At 45.9% G+C, this 25,757-nt stretch overlaps 1 protein-coding gene across 3 annotated transcripts in view; it reads left to right on the top strand.

Annotated features, from left to right (window-relative positions):
* Window positions 1-622: 622 nt before the first annotated feature.
* PLCD1 (phospholipase C delta 1) overlaps window positions 623-25,757 on the top strand; it is a 56,704-nt gene continuing 31,569 nt past the window's right edge. The window contains exons 1-2 of one of the 3 annotated variants that reach the window (XM_075492296.1): window positions 623-930; window positions 14,979-15,143. In XM_075492296.1, the coding sequence (XP_075348411.1) occupies window positions 897-930; window positions 14,979-15,143 (199 nt within the window). In that variant the 5' untranslated portion in view covers window positions 623-896. Of the gene's footprint in view, window positions 931-9,795; window positions 10,087-14,978; window positions 15,144-25,757 lie in introns of those variants that run through there. The other 2 variants (XM_075492294.1, XM_075492297.1) reach the window with 2 other exon arrangements.

Genomic DNA, 25,757 nt, shown 5'->3' with positions numbered 1-25,757 from the left:
CAAAACAATAACTGAAAACATCCCCCAAACATTCAAGTAGAGGGTAACTTTGTTTTCCCACACTGGATTCCCTTTTTTTCCCCCTCCCTGTTTACCAGCATCGTCTTCCTACCCTTAAAAAATATCTAATCCAAGAGGAGGGAACAGAGTGCAAGAAATCAGTTCCACTCAGTAAAAGCCTCAGGACGGTGCATTTTTTTCTGCTTTCTGTCTCGCTGTTTCAGATGCAAAGCTTGTAACTTTTCTTCTGCTTTAAGCTCATGCCTCTGCAAGCGTTTGTGGTTACAGCCTCTATTTCTACATTGGCAATTTCTGACCTGTTTTTTTTTTTCCCCTGTGAAAAGAAATATGCCCCTACCACTGTCTAAAAGCCCTTCAGACCTAGACTCCGATCACTGGCATCTGTTTAAGGCCCTTTCGTTGATTTGCGGACCACGGAGGTCAGATTTGCAACACTCGAGTGTCTTCTGGAAGCCTTGCCAGAAAGGAGCGGAGCGTGAAAATGTGCCAGCAACAGGAAAAGAGGCATCGTTGTCAAGCTGCAGCGGTAGCAAAAGCAGGAGGTTGGGCCAGCGGTGAAGACGCCAGATTTCAGCGGGGAGGAGCCAGGGCCAGCGCGGTGCTGGGGCTCCGGCGCTTGGCCTCAGTCAATGCGCTGGGCAGGCAGTGGCGTGCGGATGCCGGAGAGAAATAAATGAGGAGTCATAGTGAAGACGCATTTCCAGCTGAAGGGAAGGAGCAGGCCTCTCTGAAGGGAGCTGACGTTGGGGATTACTGGAGCAAAGAGCAGGGGGAGCCTTGCGGGTCTGGCTTCCACCCCGGGCCAGCGCTAACATCTGGGCACAGCTGTTTCCCGGAGCCCTTTCTGCTGCTGCATATCGGCTTGTTTTGCAGCAATGGAATCGAATGGCACTTTCTTCGCTTGCAACAGTAAGTCTGTAGAAATGTTCTTGCATTTCAGTTCTCTTATCTTGTCCAAGAGCTTTATTTTTCCTCCTCTCCTCTCCCCCCTCCTTTGCCTCCCCATTCTCTCATTTGGAAGTAATGCAGCATTTATTTGGTGTTACAGAGAGAGATGACAGATTTTTCTCTGTTAATGGGGTTAACTGTTGGTAGAAAGGGTGTCTTGTCTGGATAAGTGTCTGCAAGTCCAGAAAAGTTGATCCGAATCTCCTCCCCTTTGTGGTGAAACTGAGAGTGGGACAGATGCTCAACTGAGTAAACTCTCTGGGCTCTGTTGAAGACAGCAGAGCCAGGATAAATCACCTCAGGTCAGGGTCTGCCCCCAAGACTCTAGAAATGTTAAGTACAAAATAAGTAATGTTTCTAAAAAAGAAGAAATCCTCTCTGCCCTTCCAGCAAGTGAGATTTAAGAAGATTCAATTGGTACCAAGACTGGGAGGCTTGTCTGATAGACAGGGTAATGAAATATCCCTTATTCCCTCGTCTTACTTTAATATATTGCTTTGTGACCTCTTCATTGTATTTCACTTACTCTGATGAGCAGAAACAACTCAGGGCTGTGATAGCTACAGATTGAAATGGGATATTGTGATCCCACAGAAATGGCAAAAGTCTACAGTGCTTATATTTATTTCATGGTAGGTGCTTTCTTACTATAGATGAGCTATGAGCAAAAATAAACTAATAGAGCAATAAGTGATTGACCATAAACACAATCAGTTTAGCATTACCAGAAGAAATGTGAAAAGATTCCCCCAGGCTCAAGAAATCTTCCCTCTGATTTTCCCAGATGCTAGAAATCTGACAGGAAGGTGAAACAGAGGTTAATGCTATAGTTTTTGTAGGTATCTCATTCATTATATAACCACTGGGGAAAGAAAGCTAAGAAATACATCTGGAACTATTAAAATATTTCCTATTCTGGCCTGTGGGTCATTTTTCAGTGAATATTATTTAGTCTTCTGGGGTTAGGAACCAAGAAGAATTCAGTGGCTGTTTGTTAATCTATTTTCTTGTCTCAAGCAAAAAAATACACAAGTGTTGAATGAGCCAAGCTTTTAAAAAGGTATTTACTGAAATTCCTTGACACATAACACACACAAGTGCCAAAGTCACTCTGAATGCCAGACTACTTAGACAAGAAAAGTTGCTCACATGTTGGTTTGTTAGCAGGATCAGACTTGTGCTATGTAGTTTGTCAGAAATTTCTCAGATATTATGGTTTATAGATATGTTTTGTCTATGGCTGTATGTTAAAAGTCAGTTTCTTTCTTTCAGTTTATCTTTTTTTTCCAACATAGATAAAACAGCTGTATTTACCATGTCAGAATTAACCACAGGCACATGGTTCAGTCTCAGTAAAATACCTGACAGTCCGTAGGAGACACTTGAGATATCTTCCAGTAGCAGAAGTGGGTATTACTGTAGATGAGAGTTTCTGAAAAGTTTGTATAGTTTTGTTTACTCTGCATTTGGATGGAGATCTGAGTCCTGGGAAGAAAACTGAGCATGCTCCCTTGTCCACAGAGCCAGAGTAGCTGCTGTGATTTAATGATCTGTGCCTTTTATTTTGAATGCATTTAATTCAGCTGGATGGGCTTCTTGTTGCTTATTTCATAAAGGGTCATCTACATTTAGTACACAATGAATCTCCTAGTCTCTGTGAGCTATTAATAATCTTTCTCTTACCTCATGAAGTTGGTTTGTTTCTGAACTGGGAGCCCTTGTGCTCACACAGATTATAGAATAGCTAATTTGTACTATGCCTTCTTCTTATACATTGACTTTTTCATCCAAGACACTGCGTACATTGTGCAGGGAATGCCACAGCCCCGTTATGGGAATGCCCTCTACCGCAGCCCAGGGTGAGAATCAGCAGGGAAGGGTTAGTAAAATCCTACAAAACAGGCCATTTCCTTGTTTATTCTGTCACCTAGTCCTGAGGATTAATTCTAGATTTAAATCTCCAAATGAATCATCTCCACCTGCCCTTCTTAGCTGGGAGCACTAAGGAGGCTCCTTCTGGGCTTCAGCCTCCGTGGGTGGAGGTAATGCTACTTGGGATCAGCTGGGATCTGCTCTGAAGCAGCCGGTGACTTTGATCTCCTTTCCTACCAACAAAATGCTCCTAGCACACCCCATTTGATGCAGGTTGTGCTTGATGTGTTACATGGGAGTTTTCTGAGCCATAGTGTTTCTAGTAGTGCAGGACAATTTGCAATGCTGACACTTCTCACTACATTAAACATGCAACTTGTCCCTTTTTCAGACAGGATGGGTAAAAATCATATTGTGTCTTTTTTTATTTTGACACAAAAGGTGCTAAATTTCCAATCTGAGCAATGTCTTTTAGCAAAACGAAAGCCTGCAGTTGGTTTTGAGATTGTTGCCGGTGTGCAAAGCCCCAACATCAGGCCCAAAAGCAGATGAGTCGGGGCAAAAAGATGCTTGGGGAAAAACAGATTTTAATGAGGAAATAAAAGAGGAGGAAGAAGGCAATGCAGTTGCTTGGCAAACTGCTGCAGGTAGCAGAGATTAAAGGATACAGCCAACTACAAGGAAAAGCAAGAGGGAGAGGTGTATGGGGAAGAGATGGCAAGATCCGGAAACTCAGCTGACTGGATAGGCAGCTCTGGAAGCCAAAGGTGTCGATAATTTGGGAGCAAAGTATAGTTTCCTTTACAGGGAGATGAAAATATATAAACAGGAATTTATGAAGGAAAGCTGCAAACAAATACTTGGTGATTTGATCATCCAGGGTGGGATTCAGCTGGCTAAATGTAGGTGTCTGCAAGAAATTTGAGGCTTATGGGGATCTAGACAGGTGAATTGTACCCTGTCTTCTCCCTTGTTCAGATATCTAAATACTGCGAGACCAACCCCAAGCCCATGCCTCTCCTAGGTCCTTACCGTGGGTGGAGGGTCTCAGTCCTTACTCAGTCAAGCCCACCAGAATGGAAGGCTGCAGACCTTGGTCAAACATGGAGGTTTCTCTTTTTCTTTATGCAGGTAGAGAAGATTTTGCCACAGTTTATTCTAAACCGAGATACTTCCACACCTTAAATGACCCAGTTTAGACAATGCGTGTGGGGAAATTCTCACACCTTGGGCTGCCCCTTGTATGGGCACCTTTTAAAGCCCTGTGTTGAGATACCACACAACAAGTCTTGTTGGCTGTTTTTGGCTAAAGTTACAGAGTGCTGAAATGCCGGATAAATCAGTGGAAAAAAGAGGATTTTTTCCCTAGTTTTGCATAATTCAATTGTGCAATTTAATTATTGCACAAATTTTGCCCTGCTGCAGAACAGTGCGAGTGACCTGCATTTCGTCTGTGGAAATTTCAGCTCCTGAAGAAAATGTCAAGAAAAGCTGTTAAGTGGCCTTAAAAAAATGAAGCTAGGACCCACCTACAATTGACTTTGGTTTTGTGAAGAGAACATCTTCATCAGCATGTGCCCAGAAACATGACTTAGGAGTTAGGCAACTAAGATGCATGGGTGCTCCTGCCTGTTGGTGCTGGTCCTATCCATCATGTTGATATCCTTCTTTTCAATTACTTTCTTCCCACCCTTTTCACACCAACTACTGGAAAAGCTGTAATTTACTGCAAGACAGCGTTTGTTTTAGTGCCTCTCACTCTGCAGCCAAATCTCTATGTGCACCGTGATGGAGGGACCAGTGGAGCGACCGAACCAAACCTTCAGCCTGGTTTTGAGTTCCCGAGTGCAATGAACTTTAGTTAGGTGTTTTACCTGGATTTCATCAAGAGCGCAGAGCAGTAGCTTTTGATGGGTCACAGCCAGTGCCGTACACAGATCCAAGCTCCCTTCGAGCGACCCAGACTGGCAGAAAGATTTATGAAGATTTTCACAAACAAAGGTCACAGTTTGAACTGTCTGTGAAATGTCTGAGGAGGCAGCCTGGCTTCGTCTATACAAACCAGGGCCAGGGCTCTGCACTGTTTAACTGCCAGCACATTCCCCAGCATGGTTTTGATCCATAGCAAGCTAGCACATAGCATGATCTGGGTGATGGCATGGGCCTGCAGTCCTTCCCAGTAGGCAGTCTGGATATAGCCAGCCTGTTTTGGGGAAAGATGCCTGGGCTGCGTGGACTGATCAGAACTGAGAAGGGACCATTCTCCTCCCAGAGACCTTGCAGACAAGGCGAGACAGCCAAAGGATACAGAGAGAAAGTGGGGCTGAGAAGTATTGGGCAGGTGACAGCGCTGATCTCAGTGCACCAGAAACCTGCCATTATACGGCTTCTTGCCAGCATGCCAGGGGAGGAAGGTTTTAGGCAGTGATTTGAAGGACACCCACAACATGATACTTGGGGAGAAGTCCTTCTATATGAAACTTTAAGATCACCCTCCACTGGCTCAGCAGGACCTTTCAAGCGCCCTGGAAGGGAAATAGAGTGGGCAAGAAAAGCCAATATAAGGAAGACAAGGAGGTTTGCAGATGCTGCCACGGCTTTGTGGAGAAGCCCATTCTCAGTGTCACCACAAGGTGGAACTTGGTACATACCACATGCACCGGAGATGCATCCGCTGTCAACAAGCAGCAGCATCCTTGGCCAGAGATGCACCGATGCTTATGGTCTCAGCACCCACTCCCTGGTCCCCACTCTCGCGGAGGCAGCAAGAAGGGGAGCGCTGGTGTAGAGGAGCCATTGGCATTTTTTGTTGGTGGTGAGAAACTGGCTGTTCTCAAGCTCTGCTGTGCCAACAGCAAGGCCTGGTCCTCGGAGGATGTGAGGTGTGACTGGGGAGAATAAAGCTGAGAGCAGCGAGTGGTGTCCTGGAGGTAGCAAGGAAGGAGGAAGGAGAGAGGTTTCTACGAGTGGGATGTGAGAGGGCATGAATGAAACGAAGAATGGACTCCAGAGAGAAAGGCAGGGCAGGTGGGACCCTGCAGACGTGGAAGGAGCCTTGCTGTCATGTCCTCTCAGCAGGGTCTCAGCTGAAAGACAGCTTGGCATTGCTGGGACCACACTGATCCCAGGTGCAGGGCTACTAAAGAGCCGATATAAAAGCCAGGTTGGATATACCCATGGGGTGATAGCAGATGACAAAAGGGGCCTCTGCAGAGGCACTTCACAGGTAACAACAGTGATTTTCAAAAGCACTAGATAAACCAACTAAATCCTCATCACTTGACAGGTTTTCTGCTTTTCTGAACAGCAGCCACTGCCCAGCGCTGCAGATGGTTGTGCTCATTTCCAAGCAGCAAACTGACAATACTCCTCATACTAGGTGTGCAAAAGTAACCGTCAAACTTTATTTACCATCAGGAACTTCAGTTTCTGAGTGCTCCATCACCCTAACGAGTGATGGAAGGTTGGCTCATTACTACAGACCAGCTGAACTACAGCTTTTCCAAACTCTCATTGATTCTGCATTCACCTGGATTGAATTGTCTCATGCTTGCTGAGGACTAGGAGTATGTAGGGATAGACATTGTAGTTCATTAATGAGCAGTGATACTTTGATTGTGCTATTATTCTTATTAAAATAATTATACTGAATTTCACTGTGAGGGAGCCTGGGAGGGAAGGTGAAATTACAGTGTTTCTGTAAAGAACGGCATCATGTAAAATAGACCTAATTTTTATTTCTTGGTAACAAATGCAGAGCAAGAGACAACCTTTGGCCTCTTTAGTGGGAAAATCTCCTCTTAAAATGACACATGTTATGTGTTATGTAACTGCCATAAGCATTACTAGTCATAACAGAGTAATTTACATCATGTGCATGATGCAATGGGGAAGTGGTGAGGTCATTACCAACACAGGTATTTTAATTCCAGTCCTACATTATCACAAGTCTGGGCAAATCGGCAGCTGACTTCTGTCATGTCATTTGTGTCAGTGTGGTGTAAAGAGACTGTGATCAGTATTAGCGCTGCACCACTTTTGGTGTTGCCCAAACATGGCGGTGGTGGGAGACCAGGTCCAGCCCCAAAGAGCTCAAAACCAACCTGCTTCTTCCTCTCTGAAGTGGTAATAGAGCTTCCTTAGCTCCTTTCATAGAATCATAGAATCTCCTGAGTTGGAAGAGACCCACAAAGATCATCAAGTCCAACTCCTGACTCTGCAGCCTTTGTGTAAGGATGTGATGGAGATTAATTCATTTTGGAAAATTGTCTGAAGAGCAGCCTGTGCATTAATAGTTTTCTCACATAGCCCGTTTCCTACCAGTCTACAGCCTTTCTATCATCTCAAGTGCCTGTTTCCTGGATATTAAAGCACTTTGCTAACTTTGGGACCACATTCTGACATCCTCATTCACATCAATTTCCATTTGCTCCGTGAGTAATCCAGCTGGAATCGATAGGATGATTAGCACAGCCCCGATCCTGGGCACGGGGACATGAATAACTTCACTCATGTGACTAGCGCCATTGATTTCAGTGGGATTGGTCATATGGGTAAAATTGCATGCTTGAGTGTTCGCAGGCTTTGGACCCAGTCAGGTGTTACCTGTGGTGAATAAGGGTTGGAGAATTTGTCCTTAAGCCATTTGCAGGAATCAGTTCCTCCAGTGCCGGAGCGTGACGCAGCATCATGTAACATCGATAAGGAATGCCATGTAACCCACAGTGTCACACTTATCCATCAGGCTTCGTCTATGAGATGTGGCATTGTCTTTAAATGACCTCAAGACCACAATACATTCAGATCTGTTGTTTCCCAAAGCAGGGCATTTCTGGCCCGATGATCTCATTTTCATTTTAAAAACAAGCTGATTTTAACTGCCTTACAGCTCTGAAGCCCTCGCAACAGAAAACTTGCACATTGCTGTTCTGGAGAAGTATCTAAACTCGGTGAATGCCGATCCTGTGCTTTGTGTGTGTGCAAACTTCAGGGATAAGTACAGTAAAATGTTCTCTGAGGGCCTGGAAAGCTCCAAGCAGTGCTGTCACTGGCACTGCTTATTAGGAATTCATGAGAAAATGAAGCAGGGGGGCTCTGTGTGCTCCCAAATCGATCCCTGTGGGACTCTGGCTGCTGCTAGACAGGAGAGCTGGTGCACAGAAGCAAATTATTTTGCTAAGGCAAGTATGGGAGACCACTCTCTTCCCTACTCCTTTAATTAGATCAGTCCTCTCCAGTACAATGTGAAATATGGGAAGTGCTCAGAGACTGCTAGCTAATAAATATCATCTAGCCATTACGTCATGGTGCCCACCTCCTAGCCAGGGCAAAAGCAAAGCTCCCAGCTCCCAGGGGAGCACTACAGAGATTACAGCTCCAACATCCAGCCCCTGTATGTGCAGGGGGCTCAGAAAAGGCTGGAGGTGTTTCCTCAAACACCTACTGACTGCCTGGCTAACATGTTCGGCAATGACCCGTCCACGAAATGTCTTTCTTCTCCTTCACTGTCTGTGATTTGTATTTGCTATGTGTGAATAAGGCATTATTAGTTGTACTGCTGTTCAAGGCCATGCAATGGCTCTGCTTTGTCCCCGGAGAGTTTCTTACATATGGCATATGGCAGCAATTAATGACTCTGATCCTGTCCTTGTGCTGGTCAAATAACCCAGTCCTCTGTGCTTATCTGTGAGTGTTGGTAGGGCTTCCTTCAAAATGCGGAGAAAGAAGGGGAAGATGGCTGGATCGCCAGACACCAGAAATAGAGAATATGTTTCTAAAACCTGTGCTGAATATGATGAGGGGCTGGTGATGGAGAGCCTTCGATTAGGTCTCCAGCAGAAACGGTGACATGTGGTTCACTGTCAAGTTTCTCATGCATATGCTGGTTCTGCAGTAAGGGACATTCACCCCAGCTTGACTCCATCTCCCTGCAGTATCTTCACCCTTGGCTTGCCTGGCAGGGCAGCAGCTAGCAAAGTCAATGACAAAAAAAATGTAGTCTGTAACAAGGTCTGTAAACTCACCTAGGATGGAACAGCTTAATAAGTATAGCTGCTGTATTTCACCACAGAAGGGGTCATGGCTAGTGAAGAGATGGATTTTAGTCCCAGCCATTGCCAGGACAATGGGCAATGGTCACAAGTTTCAGCAAAGGAAATTTATAGTGGTCATAACGAACAAATTCTTCACCAAGAACATCTAAGCTCTTGAACAGGGATCTAGGTTGGCTGTGGAGTCTCTGTCCTTAGAGGTATCCAAAACTCACCTGGACAAGGCTGTGAGCAACCTGATCTGCCTTTGAAGGTGACCTGACTTTGAGTGGGTGGTTGAACTAGAGATCTCCAGAGGTCCATTTCAACCTGATTTTTTCTCTGATTCTGTGTAATCAGTGACTTGTTTAACCACTGATGGGGGCTTATCCCTGTACCCAATTGCAGGATAAATTTGAATTACCAAAATAAATCCAGAGCTATGCAGAAACACAGGGTAAGTGACTAACCCAAGTCATATAGGAAATCAGTGGCAGAGAAGGCACTCTCCAGAGTCTTAGGAAAATGCTCTTCTCTAGGTGGGAAAAAAAAAGCATTAAAACACAGTTTCCGAGCTGCTTTTGGGCTACGTTTGCGCTGGCTAAAAGGTGTTTTTAGCTTCCTCTTCACTGCATGTCAGCAGGAACAGCACGGAGCAGCTCTGAGCAGAAGAGAAAGGGTGGAGCCAAGCTCTCTGATCCAGACATTTGTGGGCAGGCTAAGCTGACAAGCCCTAGGCACTAATTAGGAGCCACAAACAATATTTGGGACTCCTCCAGCCCCTGGAATTGATGCATAAAACCCCACTGGCATATGACTGTAGGAAAATTTGTTCCTTCTACCTGGGTAGCTGCTGGCAGGCGCCTCGGTATAATTTTGCATCCAGTGTGTGCTGGTGAGCAAAGCAGGAGGAGAGACTTCCCACGGTTCCACCCCCAGCTGGTCTCTGCCCTCCCCTGCCTTCCTCTGCCTGCACTCTCCTGCTGCCTCAGCTCCCTCCCCGTTTGACACCGCGCACACGGGAGGCTCCTGGATGAGCAGGGATCCCCACAGGGGTGGCGTGGCCCCCCATCCTTCCCAACGCTCGACGCCTCTCCCTGAGCCCCACGCTGGATCATGCAGTGCTTCCGAAGGCAGCCCAAGCGCAGCGTGTCCCAGGAAAACGTCCTACGGGAGCAGAGCCGTAGAGTGGCCACGTTGAACGGCATCAGGCTGGGTAAGGGACAAGTTGGCCAGACCCTCGGCACTTCCACACGCTGGCAGCCGCTTCATTTCTGCCTCTTTTCCCTGTGCAGAGGCAGTGCTCCACCCTAAAGGCAACTCCAAGGTTATTTTTAAACTCCCGAGGTTTCTTTTCCTTTCCTTTGCCTGTAACCACCCGCCAGATGTGTAAACTGCTTCATTTGAGGCATCAAAGAAAGTGGGACCTCTTTGGCAAAGGGTCGGTTTCCAAATCTCTTGCTGGGCTTTCTGAACTGTCGCTGCTCGAGGGTGTTTGGGGAAGGCAGTGCCCTTTTCCTGCCTGATTTTAGGACTTCTCAGTGGTGTATTGCCAGTTGCTATTAGAGCCCAAGGAACCACTCAGAGGTCTGCATTCACCAGATGAAAAGAAAGAGGAAACTCAGGGAGTTTCATAAGTTCTGTGTCTGGCTATGAACTCACTACTGGTTCCCGCTCTCTGGAGAGACAGCCCAAGTGGATGCAAGTCCCTTGATTTCTGTGGCTACAGAGGGCAGGTGGAAATGGAAAATCACCATTTACCCACCCGAGTTCTTTGGATTTTATCAGAAAGGCTTTCTGCCCTTTTAAACAGGCAAACCTGAGTTATGTCTGGTTTTAAACCAGGTGGGAGAAGGAGAACAGGCAAGAAGAGGCTTGTTTCATAGCAGTTGTAATTAACGTGTTTATATCAGCAGATTTGCGAGTGAGCAATGCAAAAATATGGATTATCACTGTCTTCTATAGACATCATTCTAACTATCTCCTTAGTGAACTCAAAGCCTTGCTTCTACCATGACAGATATTGTTTTATTGTGTTCTCTGCTTGCTGTAAACCTGAGATGGATAATACAATGGTTAACATTTTTGATGTCTTAGTGTCTAAAGCTTCATAGTGCAGTATATTAACTTTGTGGTTATTGCAGTGCTCTGTGTGCTTGAGGCACTCCTGCCTTTGCCAAACATGATTTTCACTCTGAACATTACTGCACACTAAATATATTCTGTTTAGACAGTGTGTGATTGATATTTTGCGAGGAGGGGGGCCTGACCCTTGAAACCCATCTGCAATTTTGCATGCCAGGTACGTATTTGGTATTTCACAGAGGACGCTAAGCAAGACATGGTCCTGCCACATGTTTTAGGCAGGATTTGGACATCTATTTCAGTGTGGTGATTGTGCTTCTCATGCCTAGTGTTGTTGTATAGTTGGAAACCAATATCCTTGTCCTGCTGCACAGTTTTTTTAATTTTTAAATGATGTATGGGTATGACGACTCTGTTTTCTTTCATACAAGTTTCCATTGCTGTGAGATGGAGCTCTGGACTGCCAACCTCCTCAGCTCCATGGGGTTGTTAGGCAGAAATCCTCAGGAGCTGGTTCAGGCATAAAACCTGAAATGAGGCTTCTGCTGCGAAAAGGTGTATTTTTCTGGAAAGCACTTCAAATAGCCAACTGAGAGTAATGTCCCACTGGCACATCAGGGGTGCGTTTGTGGTTCCTCTATCAGCAGATCAGAGCGTTTTCTGCTCCATCTCTGGCCTAACAAAATGCTGGTGCTTTGTAGATAGGAATAGAGAAGCTAAGTGACTCACCCAAGGTCATTTAAAGAGTCTGTGGCAGTGCTTGGACTGGGCATAGCCGGCAGGGCCCAAAACACTGGCCCTCTTTCCCAGTCAGTTTAGCTGTCTGAGCTTGAACTGCTGCTAGACAGACGCAGAGCAGGCCTGAAACAGGCTGTGCCCACCTGGTTAAGGGGATGCCCCTCCTTCCTCTGGGCCCACCGTTGGGTGGTCCAGTCAGTACCTGGGGTCACCACCGGCAGAGGTCAACTCTGGGTGACTGCTCTCTATCTGAAAGGCCTTCCACATCAAAGGAATGACGGAGCTGTTAGACACCCATGATTAGTCCTCTTGCCCTTTCCTGGCCAAACCCACTGTCTCCTAGAGGCAAGCTCGTCTCTATCCCCTCCCTGGCTTCTGTCACTGCCCTCTGACTCACGCTCCCTGCCATCTTTGATGTTTGCCATGCTTTCACCATGCACCGTCCCTCTTCCTCTTTCCCTCCTGCTTTTGCAAAGTGCAGTGGCCTCCTTTGTTGAGTCATTTCACCTGGCCTGGTCCTCAGGCACAGTGGCCAAGGATGAGTGGGAGGGCTGCTCCCAACCCATAGTTAGATCCTCTGAAGAGGAAGGGGAGTTTTGACCCACACTAATGCACTGACTGGGCTGTGCCGGTGAGCAGGATGAAGGGCTCTGAGCTCCAGCTTGTGTCTGACGTGTGGATCAAACCTGGAGGAGAGGAATCTGCCCTTGACCACTGCTTGTGCCCATCCGGATTTGCCTGTATTACATTGGTGCAGCTCTTTGGGATGTCCAGGTAGCATGACACTTTACGTATGCTGCATACAGTGTCTGTGTAACAAAACATGCCACAGTTAACAGGGATTTCTCATTACATGCTTATGCACATAGGCAGCCAAAAGAATTGATGGTTTTCCCGCTTTCCTCCTCATGTCACCCGAGGATGGCATGTCCTCCTCCTAGTCCTGTAACAATGCCTCACATGGTTGGGATCTGAAGAAAGAGAGGGAATGAGGCTGGGAGCCAGAACAGAAATGTTGTGGGTGAATAGAGAGAAGGAAGAAGTTTGTTTCCTCTCCGGGAACCTTGAGGGGTACCACAGCGGTATTAGTGAGGCCGAAGCCTGTGGTATCTTCTCTGCGCTTGAAAGACCTTTGCCTCGGAGAGGAAGCCTCAACATCACAACTCCGGAGACCAAGGACCTGTGAAGCTGTTGTGGTGTCTGTCCTTCCTCTGGATGGTTTGGCCTCTTGCCAGCCCCTGAAACTCAGGGCTTGAAACTTGAAGTATGCTTGAAACTCAGCAAACCCAGGACAGTGTCCCACATCCTATAGCTGGGGTCAATCTTTCACCCTTCCATGCTTTGCAGGAGATGGCTTTTTTTCTTCTCTCCACAAGTTTCTTTCTGAGGTTTCCAGAGGAGGAATTATTCAAATTCTCCTCTTGGGAACCTCCAGACCAGACATGAGCTGAGAAGCCCAGGGGATGCTGTAGCACGGGAAGACACTTAATTAATGAGATAGCTAATTGAATGTAGAGGAAAGAGAGAGGCCACAGCCACCTTTTCAGGATCTCCAGCTCCCACTGGGGTGCTTTCAACTCTGGATGCCTCAGCCAGGCTCAGCTCCGGGCATGCTCCTTGGCATCTGCAAAATCAGTGAAGTGGTGTGAGCAGCTCACTGAGTGGAAACTGGACACCCCTAATTTGTCTCTGACTGAGATCTCAGGCTTTCTTTGGCAACCTAAAATGCTCTCTTTAGGCCAACGTATCCCAGCTACAAACACATGGTCCTGCTTTTTGCTGCTGCCACCGTGACCCACCTTGGTGGTCTGCAGCACCTGGCACTTCAGTTTCCTGTATGAATTGTCAGGAGTCTGAGGTTTTGGCCACTTGGATCTCATGCTGGGTTTTGTTTTTCAAGCAGGCTTGAAGTGATGCTTGGTAGTTTATTGCCTTGCCCTGTTTAAAAAACAACAATTCAAAGCAGCTGTGTGTTCCAGAGAAGAACAATGTCACAGGGGAATGTCACACGGGAATGCCACACTGCAATATAATGTCCCAGGGGAATGCCACACTGCAATATAAATGTTATTGCATAAATCAGTTAACTTGGATTTCTCCTTTGTGAGACCCTGCATTATGTTTACGTAGCATTGGGAAATTTCCCATGATGTAAGTGTCAGGTGGCTGCAAGTGGCCAAGTGGTTATCTCCTTGTCAAGATAAGGTTAGCAAAAATCCCACTGAGTTGGGATATGCTTGGTCAGTACTACAGAGTTAAATGCTGTTTCACCAGCTTTGAACCAGCCTTTCATGCAATGTCAGAGAGATGCAGGGTGCCTATTACAGAAAGCCCAGGATGTGTTTCTCATGTTTCATGCTCTCACCCTCCCCAGCCCACACGCTCCAGATCTGTAATTAATGGTTAGTTTGAGGGACAGATTCTCCAAGGTATTTAGGTATGTGGAAGTCATATACTGCTGAGACATTCAAAACCATGTAGAATGCCAAATCTATGTTTTCAACGTCTCAGTAGATGCCTGTTGCCTCTCTAGATGTCTAAGTGCCTTCCTGAATCTAGCCTAAGATGTGAAATCTGAAGTTCCTGGAACCAAAAGGTCCGGTTATTACTACTTGGCATTGTGGTGGCCTAGTAGGGTAAGAAAGATAAAGATCCTCTTGGATGCTAGCTGGGCAATGAGGAGAGCATGGCTGCTATCTTATTGCTACCTTATTGATGTGATGCTGCCTGTCACCAAACTTATCTGTGTATGTCCTAAGCTTCATGACACTGATCTTCAAAATTCCCATGTGGATAGGATGGGAATGCTTACCAGGGAAGGAAGAGAGATATCTTTGTGTATTCCTGTTTCCACAAAGGAAATTTGTCACAGAATAGGTTTGAAATCACTTGAAAGTTCCTGACAGTACTCCAATTACAAGTTATATAACGTTCTTTCCTCTGCTTTTACTGTTATGTTGTTGGTTTTGTTGTTGTTTTTGCATCCTAACATTAGACTATATTTGCTGGGAAGAAGATATTTTACGTTTGTAAACTACCTGAGAATTATAGTACAGAAGTCTTTGAACTCAATTTAAGAAATCTACAGGTCTCCAGCCTCTTTTGTGAGCATAAAGTGTGGCATGGCAGATTTCTGGGTCTCTCTGCTCTCCTGTCCTCCTCAGACCTGGCTGTACTGCAGTGGTCTGTCTATGGCTGTGATTAGTATCCTGTAGAAGGGAAGACCCTATGTGCATCATTTCTTGAGCTGACTCTTACAACATCACCACTACTGTTTCTCCGCAGGCCTGAAAGATGACAAGGATCTGAAGTTCCTCCTGAAAGGCAGCCAGCTGCTAAAAGTGAAGTCAGGCTCTTGGAGAAAAGAGCGGTTTTATAAGCTCCAGGAGGACTGCAAAACCATATGGCAGGAATCGAAGAAGATGCTGAGGTCTCCAGAGTCACAGATCTGTAAGTAAGGTTTGCTTCATCACAGGCGTGGGACACTGTGGGCAGAGGTGCTTTGGGTGAACCAGGACCATCATGCTTGTGGTGTTGAGGTAGGGCTTGGTGCAATGAGACCAGATCCTTCGCACCTCCTGTAACACACAAACTGAGTGATGCTGTCAGCTCTGGAGACAGCTGGGAGGAATCTGCCGAGTCAGGAATGGCCACATTTCCCAAGTTCATGAGCTACCACTTAAAATTGTTGTGGGGTGGGCCGCGCTGGGCTCAGCAGCCCTGCCTGGCTCATTTCTTCCCCAAAGCAAGAGTTCAGGTTACTCAGGTGCTAGAGCCCTAATGCTCGGTGTGAGACATGGCTTGAGCATCTGCGGTGTGGTATGGCGTGCTTGGGCTGTTGGTCTGAGCTCTGCCAGGACACCTCTTTTCTGCCTGCAGCCCCTGGGAAGGCTGGAATTTAAGCCTCACAAGGGAACCACAGAGATGTGGAGATTCAAGGGCTGGCAGGAGATCTCTCTGGGAAGGAAAACCTGCTCTTATCCTTATCTGGGAAACTCAGAATCTGCCCCATTGTAAAAAGTCCAGATACGACGTTCACCATTGTATCGACACAGGGAAAACCATTCTGTGCCAGCATCACCCAGCTTGGGGCTGTAATTGGGACCAGAAGCCCAATTGTACAGTCAAAGTGGGATCAAGCAGAGTGTGTATGTGTTTATATCTGTTTTTTCTTCTCATTTGGTATTTTTCTGACATATTTCTCTGTCACTAATCATCACAGTCTTGTAAAGCCAGGAGGTAAATGAATAATGTGGAATATATTTTATGGCATGCTGAAATGTAGAACATGCTGCCTGTGTTATTTACAGAATTTTTTTGGTGACAAGCGCAATTAACTAAATGAAGGTTGGGTCTTCCAAATTACTCCCCTTCCACAAGCAGTGATAACATCTTCAGTAGGAGGAGTAAGGTAGCAGGGCAAAATAGGTTTGGTTCTGACGGCCACACTCTTCTCACATGACCTTGGGCACCTTATTTAATCTCTTTGTGCATCCTTCCCCACACATTTCCTTTCTTCTTCTCTATCTAGCTATAAAAGGCTTTGGATTAGAGGCTGTCCCTTACTGTGTGTTTGCATGCCCAGCATGGCAGGGTCCTGAGCTCAGCTGGGCTGTTTAGGTACCAGTGCAATAACCCGTGATAACAACAACAAATGCAGAAGCCTTAGTGAACATTTGCTCCCTAGGAATGCCTTGGGCATTGTCCCATGTAAAAGCAAAGTCCCAGATAATGTCTTGCTATAAAACAAACAAGGACGTGAGTTGAGAAGAATGACTTTCAGAGCTTGCTTTCCTGTGCTCTGAGCCAGCAGTTTGCAAATTATGGGGGCTGAGAGCAACTCCACTAACAGTCCTGACCCCACCTGGTCCTCTGAAGTAAATGGGAGGGGGTCCTTGTGCTGCGGCTCCAGGGACCTTGAGGTCTGCTTGGAGAAGCACTGGTCGAACCCATTGCCTCCATTGCTGGGGCAGTGGCATGGAGAGCTGGTGTAACTGTAACTTCTTAATATACTGAGCTGCAATAAGAGCCCTGCAGTGAGATCCGATCCTTTGAACTGGGTGTGGGGCACAGGCTGGGAGTGTGTCTGCATGGGTGTGTATTTACAGCACTCAAGATACACTTTGCTAACTGGGCACAACAAATGTTGCTACACTGCTGGAGATAGAGGCAGTGAAACTGCAGGAAGGAGAACTTGTTGTGCCCTGGGAGTGTCCTCAGTGCAAAGTGAAGATGGAGTAATATTGCCTACCAACTCACACCCGCACATATGCTCCATAATGCCTCCATGCATGTGCACCTTTCCCCAGAGAAAGATTCCTTTTTTCGTCATCGGGATAGCAGGAAGGGAGACAAAGCAGTCGAGGCAGAGCTTGTCCTTGCTGCTCTGAAAAAGCAAGCCCTGGCACGGCTCCAGCCAGGCTGGCTTTGCACCTGTACACTGGCTGGCTGTGGGAGCGTGCCTGGTGCCAGGTTGACCTACCAAGCGTGCCGAGGCAGGCTGTGTCCCATATGCTCCTGGGAGGATGTGAAGCTGTGCCTGCAGTTGTGGTGCAAGCTTTCGGGAGGGGTAGAGAGCCACCTCGGGGCTGCTTTCAACAGCGGCTCTGGATGCACCTGAACCTGGAATTCAACAAGAGAGATGAGTACTGGACTGACACCTGCCCAGTCCCAAGCCATAACCCCAAGGACATCCATTTTCCCATGCCTTTCTCCTCTGTTGGTCCTCTGAGACCTTCCATTCCCGAGTTTTTAGAGTGATCACTGGGTTTGAGTTTCTTTCTTGAGCTTTTAACTTCACCAGGCTGCTTTGGGTTTAGGTATAGAGATGATTACCCCTGGTTAGTGTTGTTTTCTCTGGCAGGCTCTATCACTACGGCTGCCTTCTCATTTGGTCCGGTGTGTGTAGGCAGTCAAAAAGCAGAGGAAGAGTGCAGGGTCATGATTTGATACGCAAAATCAGGGACTTCAAGGCGAGTCTCTCCAGAGGGTCACCCTTCCTTGTTAACAGACAGTAACTTTGCCCTCCAGTACAAAGCCTTTCTAAAACTGCAGATAAGGTGCCTTTTTTAGAAAGGAAAAAGAATGAGCAGAATGGAAACTGGGAGGTTTTAGCAGCAGGTCTAATCTTATCTGCAGCACTGCTGAGAGCAAGCAGATGGAGGAACCTCAGAGGAGCAAAGTCTGTGTAGGGTGAGGGTTATGGTTTTGTTTGGACAGTTTCCTGTTATTCCTGTTACTGTTCTTATAATCATGCTGAAAAGCTAGTTGTAAACCATTGTGTGGTGGTGTCTAGTGATAAAACTGGGGACCGCCAAGGTTAGACAGAAGAATCTCAGATGCTTCAAGTTAAAAAAACCCAACATATCAGGGTTGTCACAGGCACAGATGTTGCTTGGATCAGGTACATGGGGTACAACAAGTACCTTCCTCTGTTGTCTTTATTTTAAACAACTGGAAATTTAGATTGGATGCTGTCTTGATAGCTGTATTACCCACAGGGCTTTTGGGGGAATAGGCTGCCATTCCAATATTATTTCTATGCAGGTAGAACATAATCCATCTTTTCCGTATTATCCATAATCCATTATTTTTCAGTATTTTCCATTTTCCATTTCCACAGGCCCAAGGGAACAGTTTTTTTCCAAAAGCCCTTGAAGCATCTTAAGCGGTCAGTTTTACAACAAACATGTTATGCCCTGTGCTTACTCTCTGGTCAGCTTCCACAGAAACATAGGAGTGCTGGGCACGAAGCGCTGCACAAAAGCACCTTTAAAAATTCGTTTTTCACCATAGCCTGCTACATCCTGTGTCTGAGCTGCATACCAGGCCCATAAACACACCGCTGCTCTCTGTTATCTTGAATGTTGTGTAGAGCCACAGTCAGGGTGGATGCTTCTTTGGCCCATGAGGCTTTTACACATGGGACAGCTTTCTCCCTGGGGCCGAGACAACAAGGTTCAAGTGGCAGGATTAATGGTTTTGGGGCAAAGAAAAGGTTTGTGCAAGGGGGCAGGTAAACAGCCAGTTCAGTCAGAGCCAGTTCACTTCTGAGCATCACTGTGGTGGGAGGGAAGGGAGCCAAAGGAGGCAGAGGGGCTTGTGTTCAAAGAGCAGCAGCCTGTCAGTAACAGTGTCTTGTTTAGCTGTGGTCAAATATCAGGTCTCATCTATGTGAAAAAAAGAGCAAAAAAGCATGTGCTGCTTTCAGTGAAATCGATTTTTGAAAGTCTTTTCTTAAACCAGCTGAAATCCCTAGCGTGAGCTCACTTAAGCCAGACTCAATCCCTTTAAAAACTCTCTGAACTTGGGGATTTGTAGGGATGGTTGAAAACTTTTCAGTGAAACATCCTTTTGAGTGTTTGGTGGAGAGACAGAATATTCAAAGTCAGAAGGAAAAGACTGAATGAGTCTCTTAGATTTAGGGGTGCTACAGTGGAGCCCCGGAGAAGCTGGTGCTTTGCTGTCTCCTGCACTCTTTCTCTGTTGGAGGCTCAGGGAGATGACGTTTCCCATGACAGCCATGAGTGAACTTCACTCACTGCACCAAGGATGACTCACTGGGGGTGCGTCATTGAGTCACGAGCAGTGAAAGAAAGAAGTTTAGGAGTTTAGTCAAGAAAGAAGTTTAGGAATTTTGGCTGAAATATTTCCATTCCTGGCCAAAGGCTTTACTTAAAAACTACTGTTGTTGGGTTTTTTTCTGTATTTTGGTTAAAAGAATCAGGTTTGGGAGCAATTTACAGAGGTGAGCTAAATTCAGTTGCACAACTGAATGTTGCAAGCGATGACTATTATTATTTAAAGTAATGAAATTGCTATTTTGATCTAATGATTAATTATCCTCACTATTAAAAATGCACAGTTTGTTCCAGTTCCTCTGAATTCTGTCCCAATTGTAGGACATTTTTGCATAGTTTAAACATAGTACAAAAGCTTTATGTTTATAGCCTACTACCAGTGTTCAGTAGAAAACTTTTTCCTTCATTTTTGAGTTCCTGTGAAATTTAGAAATGCCCTTAAAATGCCATGCAATGAACATACCATACCATTTTTGTGGAAGAATGAACGATTGTCTTCACTGAATTAATGCCCTGAACTTGCTTGTAGAAGAACAGAAAGGACGTGATATTGCTCTGTGCTTACTCAGGTCAAGAAGTGAAAACTTTAAATTGTTCCTGGTAAGTGCCTAAAGTCAACAGAAACTCTCAGCAACCTGTATACACACAGCAGGCAGTTGACTGCGCTGAAACCTTCCTTCTGGAGCTGGTTAGGCAGTTTCTTTAGGAATCATTGCTTCACGGTCAGACATGTATTTGTCCCTGGAAAAATATTTGCTGATGTGAATGTGTTATGCAAGGCAGCCGTCAGCTGTGAAAACAAAACCGTCTGTCTGTGGGTCTCATTAGTTTTTATCAAAATCACTCAACCCATAAAACAAGTCATTTCAAATGCAGAGCTGCCTGTTTTTTCGATTTAATTTTGAATCAGGCCACCGCATGTGTTGCTGGGACAATTTTCATCACAGGCAGTGTGCTGACAAATATTGACCTTATTCTCCATAGCATATGTTAAATGCAAAGACAGAAGCGTTGAGAGCCTTAGATCCAAATTTAGCGGCACTGTAATGGCAGGAGAAGTAGGAACTACTTACAGAAATAGTTTGCAGGGCCCTGGTTGTGATGTGTGGAAGGAATGTAAATAGAGATCATTCTATTTACATCAACGCCACAAGCTGCGATGGGTAGACAGAAAGATTGGGCAAAGATCTTATATTAAAAGGTATTTCCAAACAACCTGTAAAATTACATGAGCATTATATCACTGGTTGTCAGCTGGTGACACACACCAGCGATGAGGACAGACTGCTGTGCAGCAGATCTCAAGTTAAAACAATGTGCTGAGCAAGTCAGTGGAGGGGGAGAGGAGAAGAGAACGGATGAGGAATCAGCAGCTGGGACCTGCAGTAATTCACGCACAGGGAGATGAGAGAGCAACGTGGTCAGGGCTAAGAAGGCACAGCACAGTGGGGCTCATGCTAAACCCACCCTTGAATCATTATGTTAAAGCATCCCTTAGCGATGAGGGTGATGGATGGCCTTTGGTGTTCCCAGTCCAGGGAGTTGACAGTGCTCCAGCTCCTGCTGAATACAAAGGTCCTGATCCCAACTGCGTTTGGCCATTAGCATCAGCCACCTATGGTGAAACTGAAAGCAACTAAACTGCTTTTTCTGGGGTAAAACCAAAGAGAGAAGCAGCATGCAGTGCCAGTTTGCCCCATGTGCTCCGTGTGTTGTGAAATCCATCCTGGCTGGCAGGGCAGTCCTGGGGTCAGGAAGTGGCTTTCATCTGTTCTTGACAAGATGCTAAGCCAGCCTGGCTGAGCTGCAGCTGGTGAAGGTCTGATCTCTCTGCAGACATGCAGTATTGTGTGCAAATATGGTGCAAGCTATTAACAGCTGAGTAGATTTCTCATCTGCATTTCCTGACAGTAAACAGAAGTGACTTACTGAGACAATTAGAGTGGGATGGAGTAATTCAACGTGACTGAATGCCACATTGCAGGTATCACTTGCTAATGACAGGGAGGTAGGATAAGGAAAGGGAAGGATCTGAGGGGTATTTCTCTCAGAGTTAAAAAACTGCCCCCTTCGCCTCATGAGTAACTGAAGGCCAGCTGTTTTGGCCGTGCCTCCACGTCTCTATACATTGATCCTCCTCTCCTTCTTTACCAGCAAAGGCACAAGGAAGGAGAAGCACCTTTTGGTCCTTGTCACATGCCTGGTGGTTTGCAGGAGATGTGGGTTCAGTTCCTTGTTCTCTCTCTTTTCTATAAGACTCTTGAAAAAATATCTCCTCTCAAAGGGCTGCCTGTCAAACAGGAGGAGGGCAAAGGATGATTGCTGTCTGTCTCCATTCCTCCTTTCCCTGTATTCTTTAGGATTACCAAAGTGGTTTGCTGTCCATACTCCCAGCACAGTCTGGACATCTCACCTTAGGAGCAGTGACTGGAGAAGAGATGGAGAGGCCAGTGGCCAGGGCTCATCTCTCAGACAAGTGCTCTAATCGTTAGGCACCTTGTCAGGCTTGTCCTTCTGGCTCCTCAACACTTGTATTTTTGGCTGCCCAATGGCTTATAGTGCCTACGTGTCACTGGGATGCACTCCTGAAGCCTGAAAGCTCTGGAGTTACAGCTTTTAGAGTGATGAGGAGATCGAATTTGTGTCCTTCTCCCTACTGCTTCCTGCAGGAATGGTTCTCACACAAATGGCCATCCCTTCTCCACATGCACGTAGGGCTGAAATCCTTGCACTGGGGTGTGTCTGAGGGCACCTCGTGGAGGGTGGTCAGGCCAGCCCAGCTCCTGCTGGAGGGAGGTGGGGAGCCTTTTGTGCAGGGGCCACTTGAAGGAAGAAACTAACTTCTGGGGCATGGGGGAGCTTTTGGGTCAGGCAGAGGCACAGGTGAGGCTCTGCACCCACTCAGCAAGGTTTTGTGGGTCACTGTTTTGGGCTTGGGTACTTGCAGATTCTCTAAGTCCAGTTACAGGCACATCAGTGTGAATCACAGCTTTTGTTTTCCTTTGAGAGGTGTTCCTTGTTATTCTGCATGAGGAGATGAGCTTGCAAGTGTAACAGCAAGCTCCTTGAAAGCCGTGAGGAGAGAAATCCAAATCAAAAGAGACACCCAAAAGATACACATTGGTTGCTTGAAAACATCATGGCTGTCAAAACTGGCCTCCAGCATCCTGCAGGCCTGACTCATAGCTGCCTGCTAATGCCATTGGTGAAACAGAAGAGCATGGAGCCGAGAATTAGCAAGAGAGGAGCACAAGGGCAGTATCCAGTGACAAAAATTGAAAAGAGGATTAAAAAGAAAGTTCTCAACATCTCCCTGAGACTAGTTCAGACAGGAGTAATTTCACCGGCTCCAGGGAACGCTGCTGTATGTCTGTGTCAGTGGGGAGCCTTCAGCTGTGGCACTGGCTGAGCGGCATCCGCAGCAGTCAGGAAGGCTGACCAGGATGTAACCTGTTTGACTCGATGTCTGGAGGCCAGGAAGGACACAAGCTTCCTTGTGTTGTGCTTCATGTTTTGGGCTTTACACAAACCACGTCTTCAGCAGACGTAAACACTCAGGAGAAGTAGATGCAAACTTTCCAGATTTTCTTCTGCTTGTGGTTACCTCCCCGCTGTGGCGTGATGGGGAAGGAACAGGGAGATTGCAGGGATACGTGATTGATGGGTATTTGCTGTAAGTGTTCCTCTGCTGTGAAACGTCTCTGTCCCCCAGTTATTTCTGATTTCTCCTTGCAGATAGCCCAGCTGAGCACACAGTTAGTTTGGGACTGCTAATACAGTATGCTCACTGTCTGGGAGCAGCTGATAATGTACTCATGCTAGGTTAAGATTTTCCAGAAAAGAGGTAACATTTGCAGATGGCTTGGGCCAACTCCTTTGGCTTCAGCTTTTTTATTGATAGATGAAAGCAGTACACACGACCAAGCTATGGAAAGCTTTAAAAAGTGTCCTCTCTTACCCTGCCTTTTTAACAGTTCCTGCGTTGATAGTTTCTCTCCTAGTCTCTTGCATGACTACAGTAGACACCAATCCTGTTCTTCAGCCTTCCTTGTACCTTTTCTGCATCGACGAGCTCTGTGCCCTCTATCATCCTCTTCTCAGCATACCCCAAAGAGATCAAGGCAGCCCTTCCAGGCACAGGTTTTCAATCTTTTTTTCCTCCCACACAGCTCTCTTTTCCAGTGGATTTACTTTGCCAGGTAATGGCTTCCAAAGAATCCATTCTAAATTTCCAATATTTAACATCAGATTTTCTAGTCTTGGAAACAGTAGGTCGTTGCCAACCCAAAGTTTAGGGATTGATTGCACAGGCAGACTAGCTAGCCATTCTGAAGGGACAATAACTCTTATGAGCCAAGCAGTTGGCAGGTGATGAGGAACAACAGGATGATCCTTCCACTTGCACTGCCATAACCAGAAGAGACCAGGGAGTGGAGGAGAATCACCTACTTACGGACCATCTGCATGGCACATGTCTGCATCTGAGATGCTCAGCCTAGACTTCCTTTCTGGTCAAGGGTCCACTGTAGCCATGGATTAAGGGTATGATTTATCTTACCCTAAGGTTTTTTTTTAAATAGGACAGAACATTTGTGTTCCAAAAGCTTCTTTTTTTTACATTGGCTATAAAAGGAGCCTAACTAAACTTTAGACTTTTTGACTGAACTGAATCCGTCCAAACATGATAGCATCCTTTACGTTAAGGGTGTAGTTCTGCCTGAGGCACAATCACTATCATTTGCCTAATGTCCTAGTTAATGGGCAAAATCACCAGCAAGGCTCTCCGTTAGCAGCCCAGCTGCAAGGGTGTTGCAGCCCTTTTCTTTCAAGGATGATTTAAGTACTCAAAACCATAAACTTTCACTGTACAGTAAATTGGCCAGATAACGTAATTCCATAGCTGCCCATCCCAACCCAACCTTTTCCTCCCTTCTGACTGATCAACTGTTGGCCTTTACAAAGCGATAATAAAAGACCACACAAAGATAATTGCTCATAATTGTCAGGGAGGAGCTTTGCTAGCTCCAGGAAGGTGTTCATGGTATGTTCTTGTATAGGAACCAAACCAGCAAAGTACTGTGGAAGATGTTTGACCACCCCAACATGTGGTGAGAATTTAAAGCAAACGTCAAGTGTTGGTTTTGGAAAGTCACTGATTTTTGATGACTGAAGTTTTGGTGTGTTTTTTTTTTCTTTTTTTCCCCCTAGCAGCTGAGCATTATCATGACTGCCCTGGGAAAAAAGGAAAGTTTTCAAACTCTAATGAGCATGTGATGAATTTTGGATGATCCTAGAGCAGCCGTGCTAAAAACGTGCAGGGTGGATACTGAGTTGTGTTTTTCTGCGGTGTTGACTTTGAATGAACTGGGCACTTTAATGGTGAAATTGCACCAATTTAAATGAAGGAGCGGATAAAATGGGTGTTTTAAGGCAAGTTTCTCCTATTCAGCTAAACAGTGGGGATATTCTACGCTCACATACTGCTTTTCAACAAAGCTCCTTCAAGATAAGCACAAATAAAATCGATCTCTCACATCTGTGACACAGGAAATAGTTTTCACCCGTAATTTACGGTTTGAGGTACGGAGAAGTTAAGCCTTTTTTTTTTCAAATTCCTGTGATTATATCTATTTTTTGGCATGCTTGTTATAGAAGATGGCTGAATATCTCTCAGGTGTGTTGCCTTTTCTATGTGTGCCCTGAGATGGTATTGGTAGATGTTTGCAAAATTTTAACTGGTCTATCTCCCACCCAAGAAAATGCAATGAGACTTTCTTGGTTATGGATTCCAACACTGTTTGCAAACATTTTTGCCATCTGTTGTGTGTATTTAACCTTTCTTCAGTGTTAAGTTTCTCAGCAGTCAAATGTGATTAAGCAGTTTCTGCCCTTTCCTCTCAGACCTTTGTAGAAGTATTAAGTGGCCCGTCAACTCCATGGAAGACAAAAAGAGGCTGTGCATGCTACTGGGAGCTTGCCTGATTTCCGCACAGTTTGAGGGCACCTGCATGCTCTCAGGGGCAATGTAGGGGTGTCTCTGTTACTTACATTTGTTTAATAACATAGTCTCTTGAATGCACTGCTCTTTCTGGATTGCCTTGTGTGTGCATTTTGCAAACTTGGTGCAACTTCAGGGCTCATTTCCACTAGCTGAAGGGCAGAGATGGAAATGGGGAAGGATGGTCTTGAAAGCAGTGTTTTGCTTTCTTACAGCAAAGAGGATCGAGTCTACCCTTGACAGGGGTGAGGATGGAGTATGGGTGACACCAAACTGCTCTGAAGCTTTGGTCTTTGCCTCCCTAATTTGCACTAGTGTGACTGAGAAGAATATATGGGATTTTAAATTTCACCTTCTCACTTTTTTGCAAACTAAAGAATGGCTATTTTGGTCCCTGCCCTCCTGTTACTGAAGTCACCTCTCATTTTCCTGTGGGGTGATGTTCACAGGGAGGCACAGCTCCACTCTCCCCACTCTCAGATGGGG

The sequence above is a fragment of the Mycteria americana genome, chromosome 2 (genome assembly GCF_035582795.1).
Source record: "Mycteria americana isolate JAX WOST 10 ecotype Jacksonville Zoo and Gardens chromosome 2, USCA_MyAme_1.0, whole genome shotgun sequence".
Classification (NCBI taxonomy): Eukaryota; Metazoa; Chordata; class Aves; order Ciconiiformes; family Ciconiidae; genus Mycteria; species Mycteria americana.
Note: the sequence above shows the minus strand (reverse complement) of the source record. Positions and strands in the feature narration are given on the sequence as shown.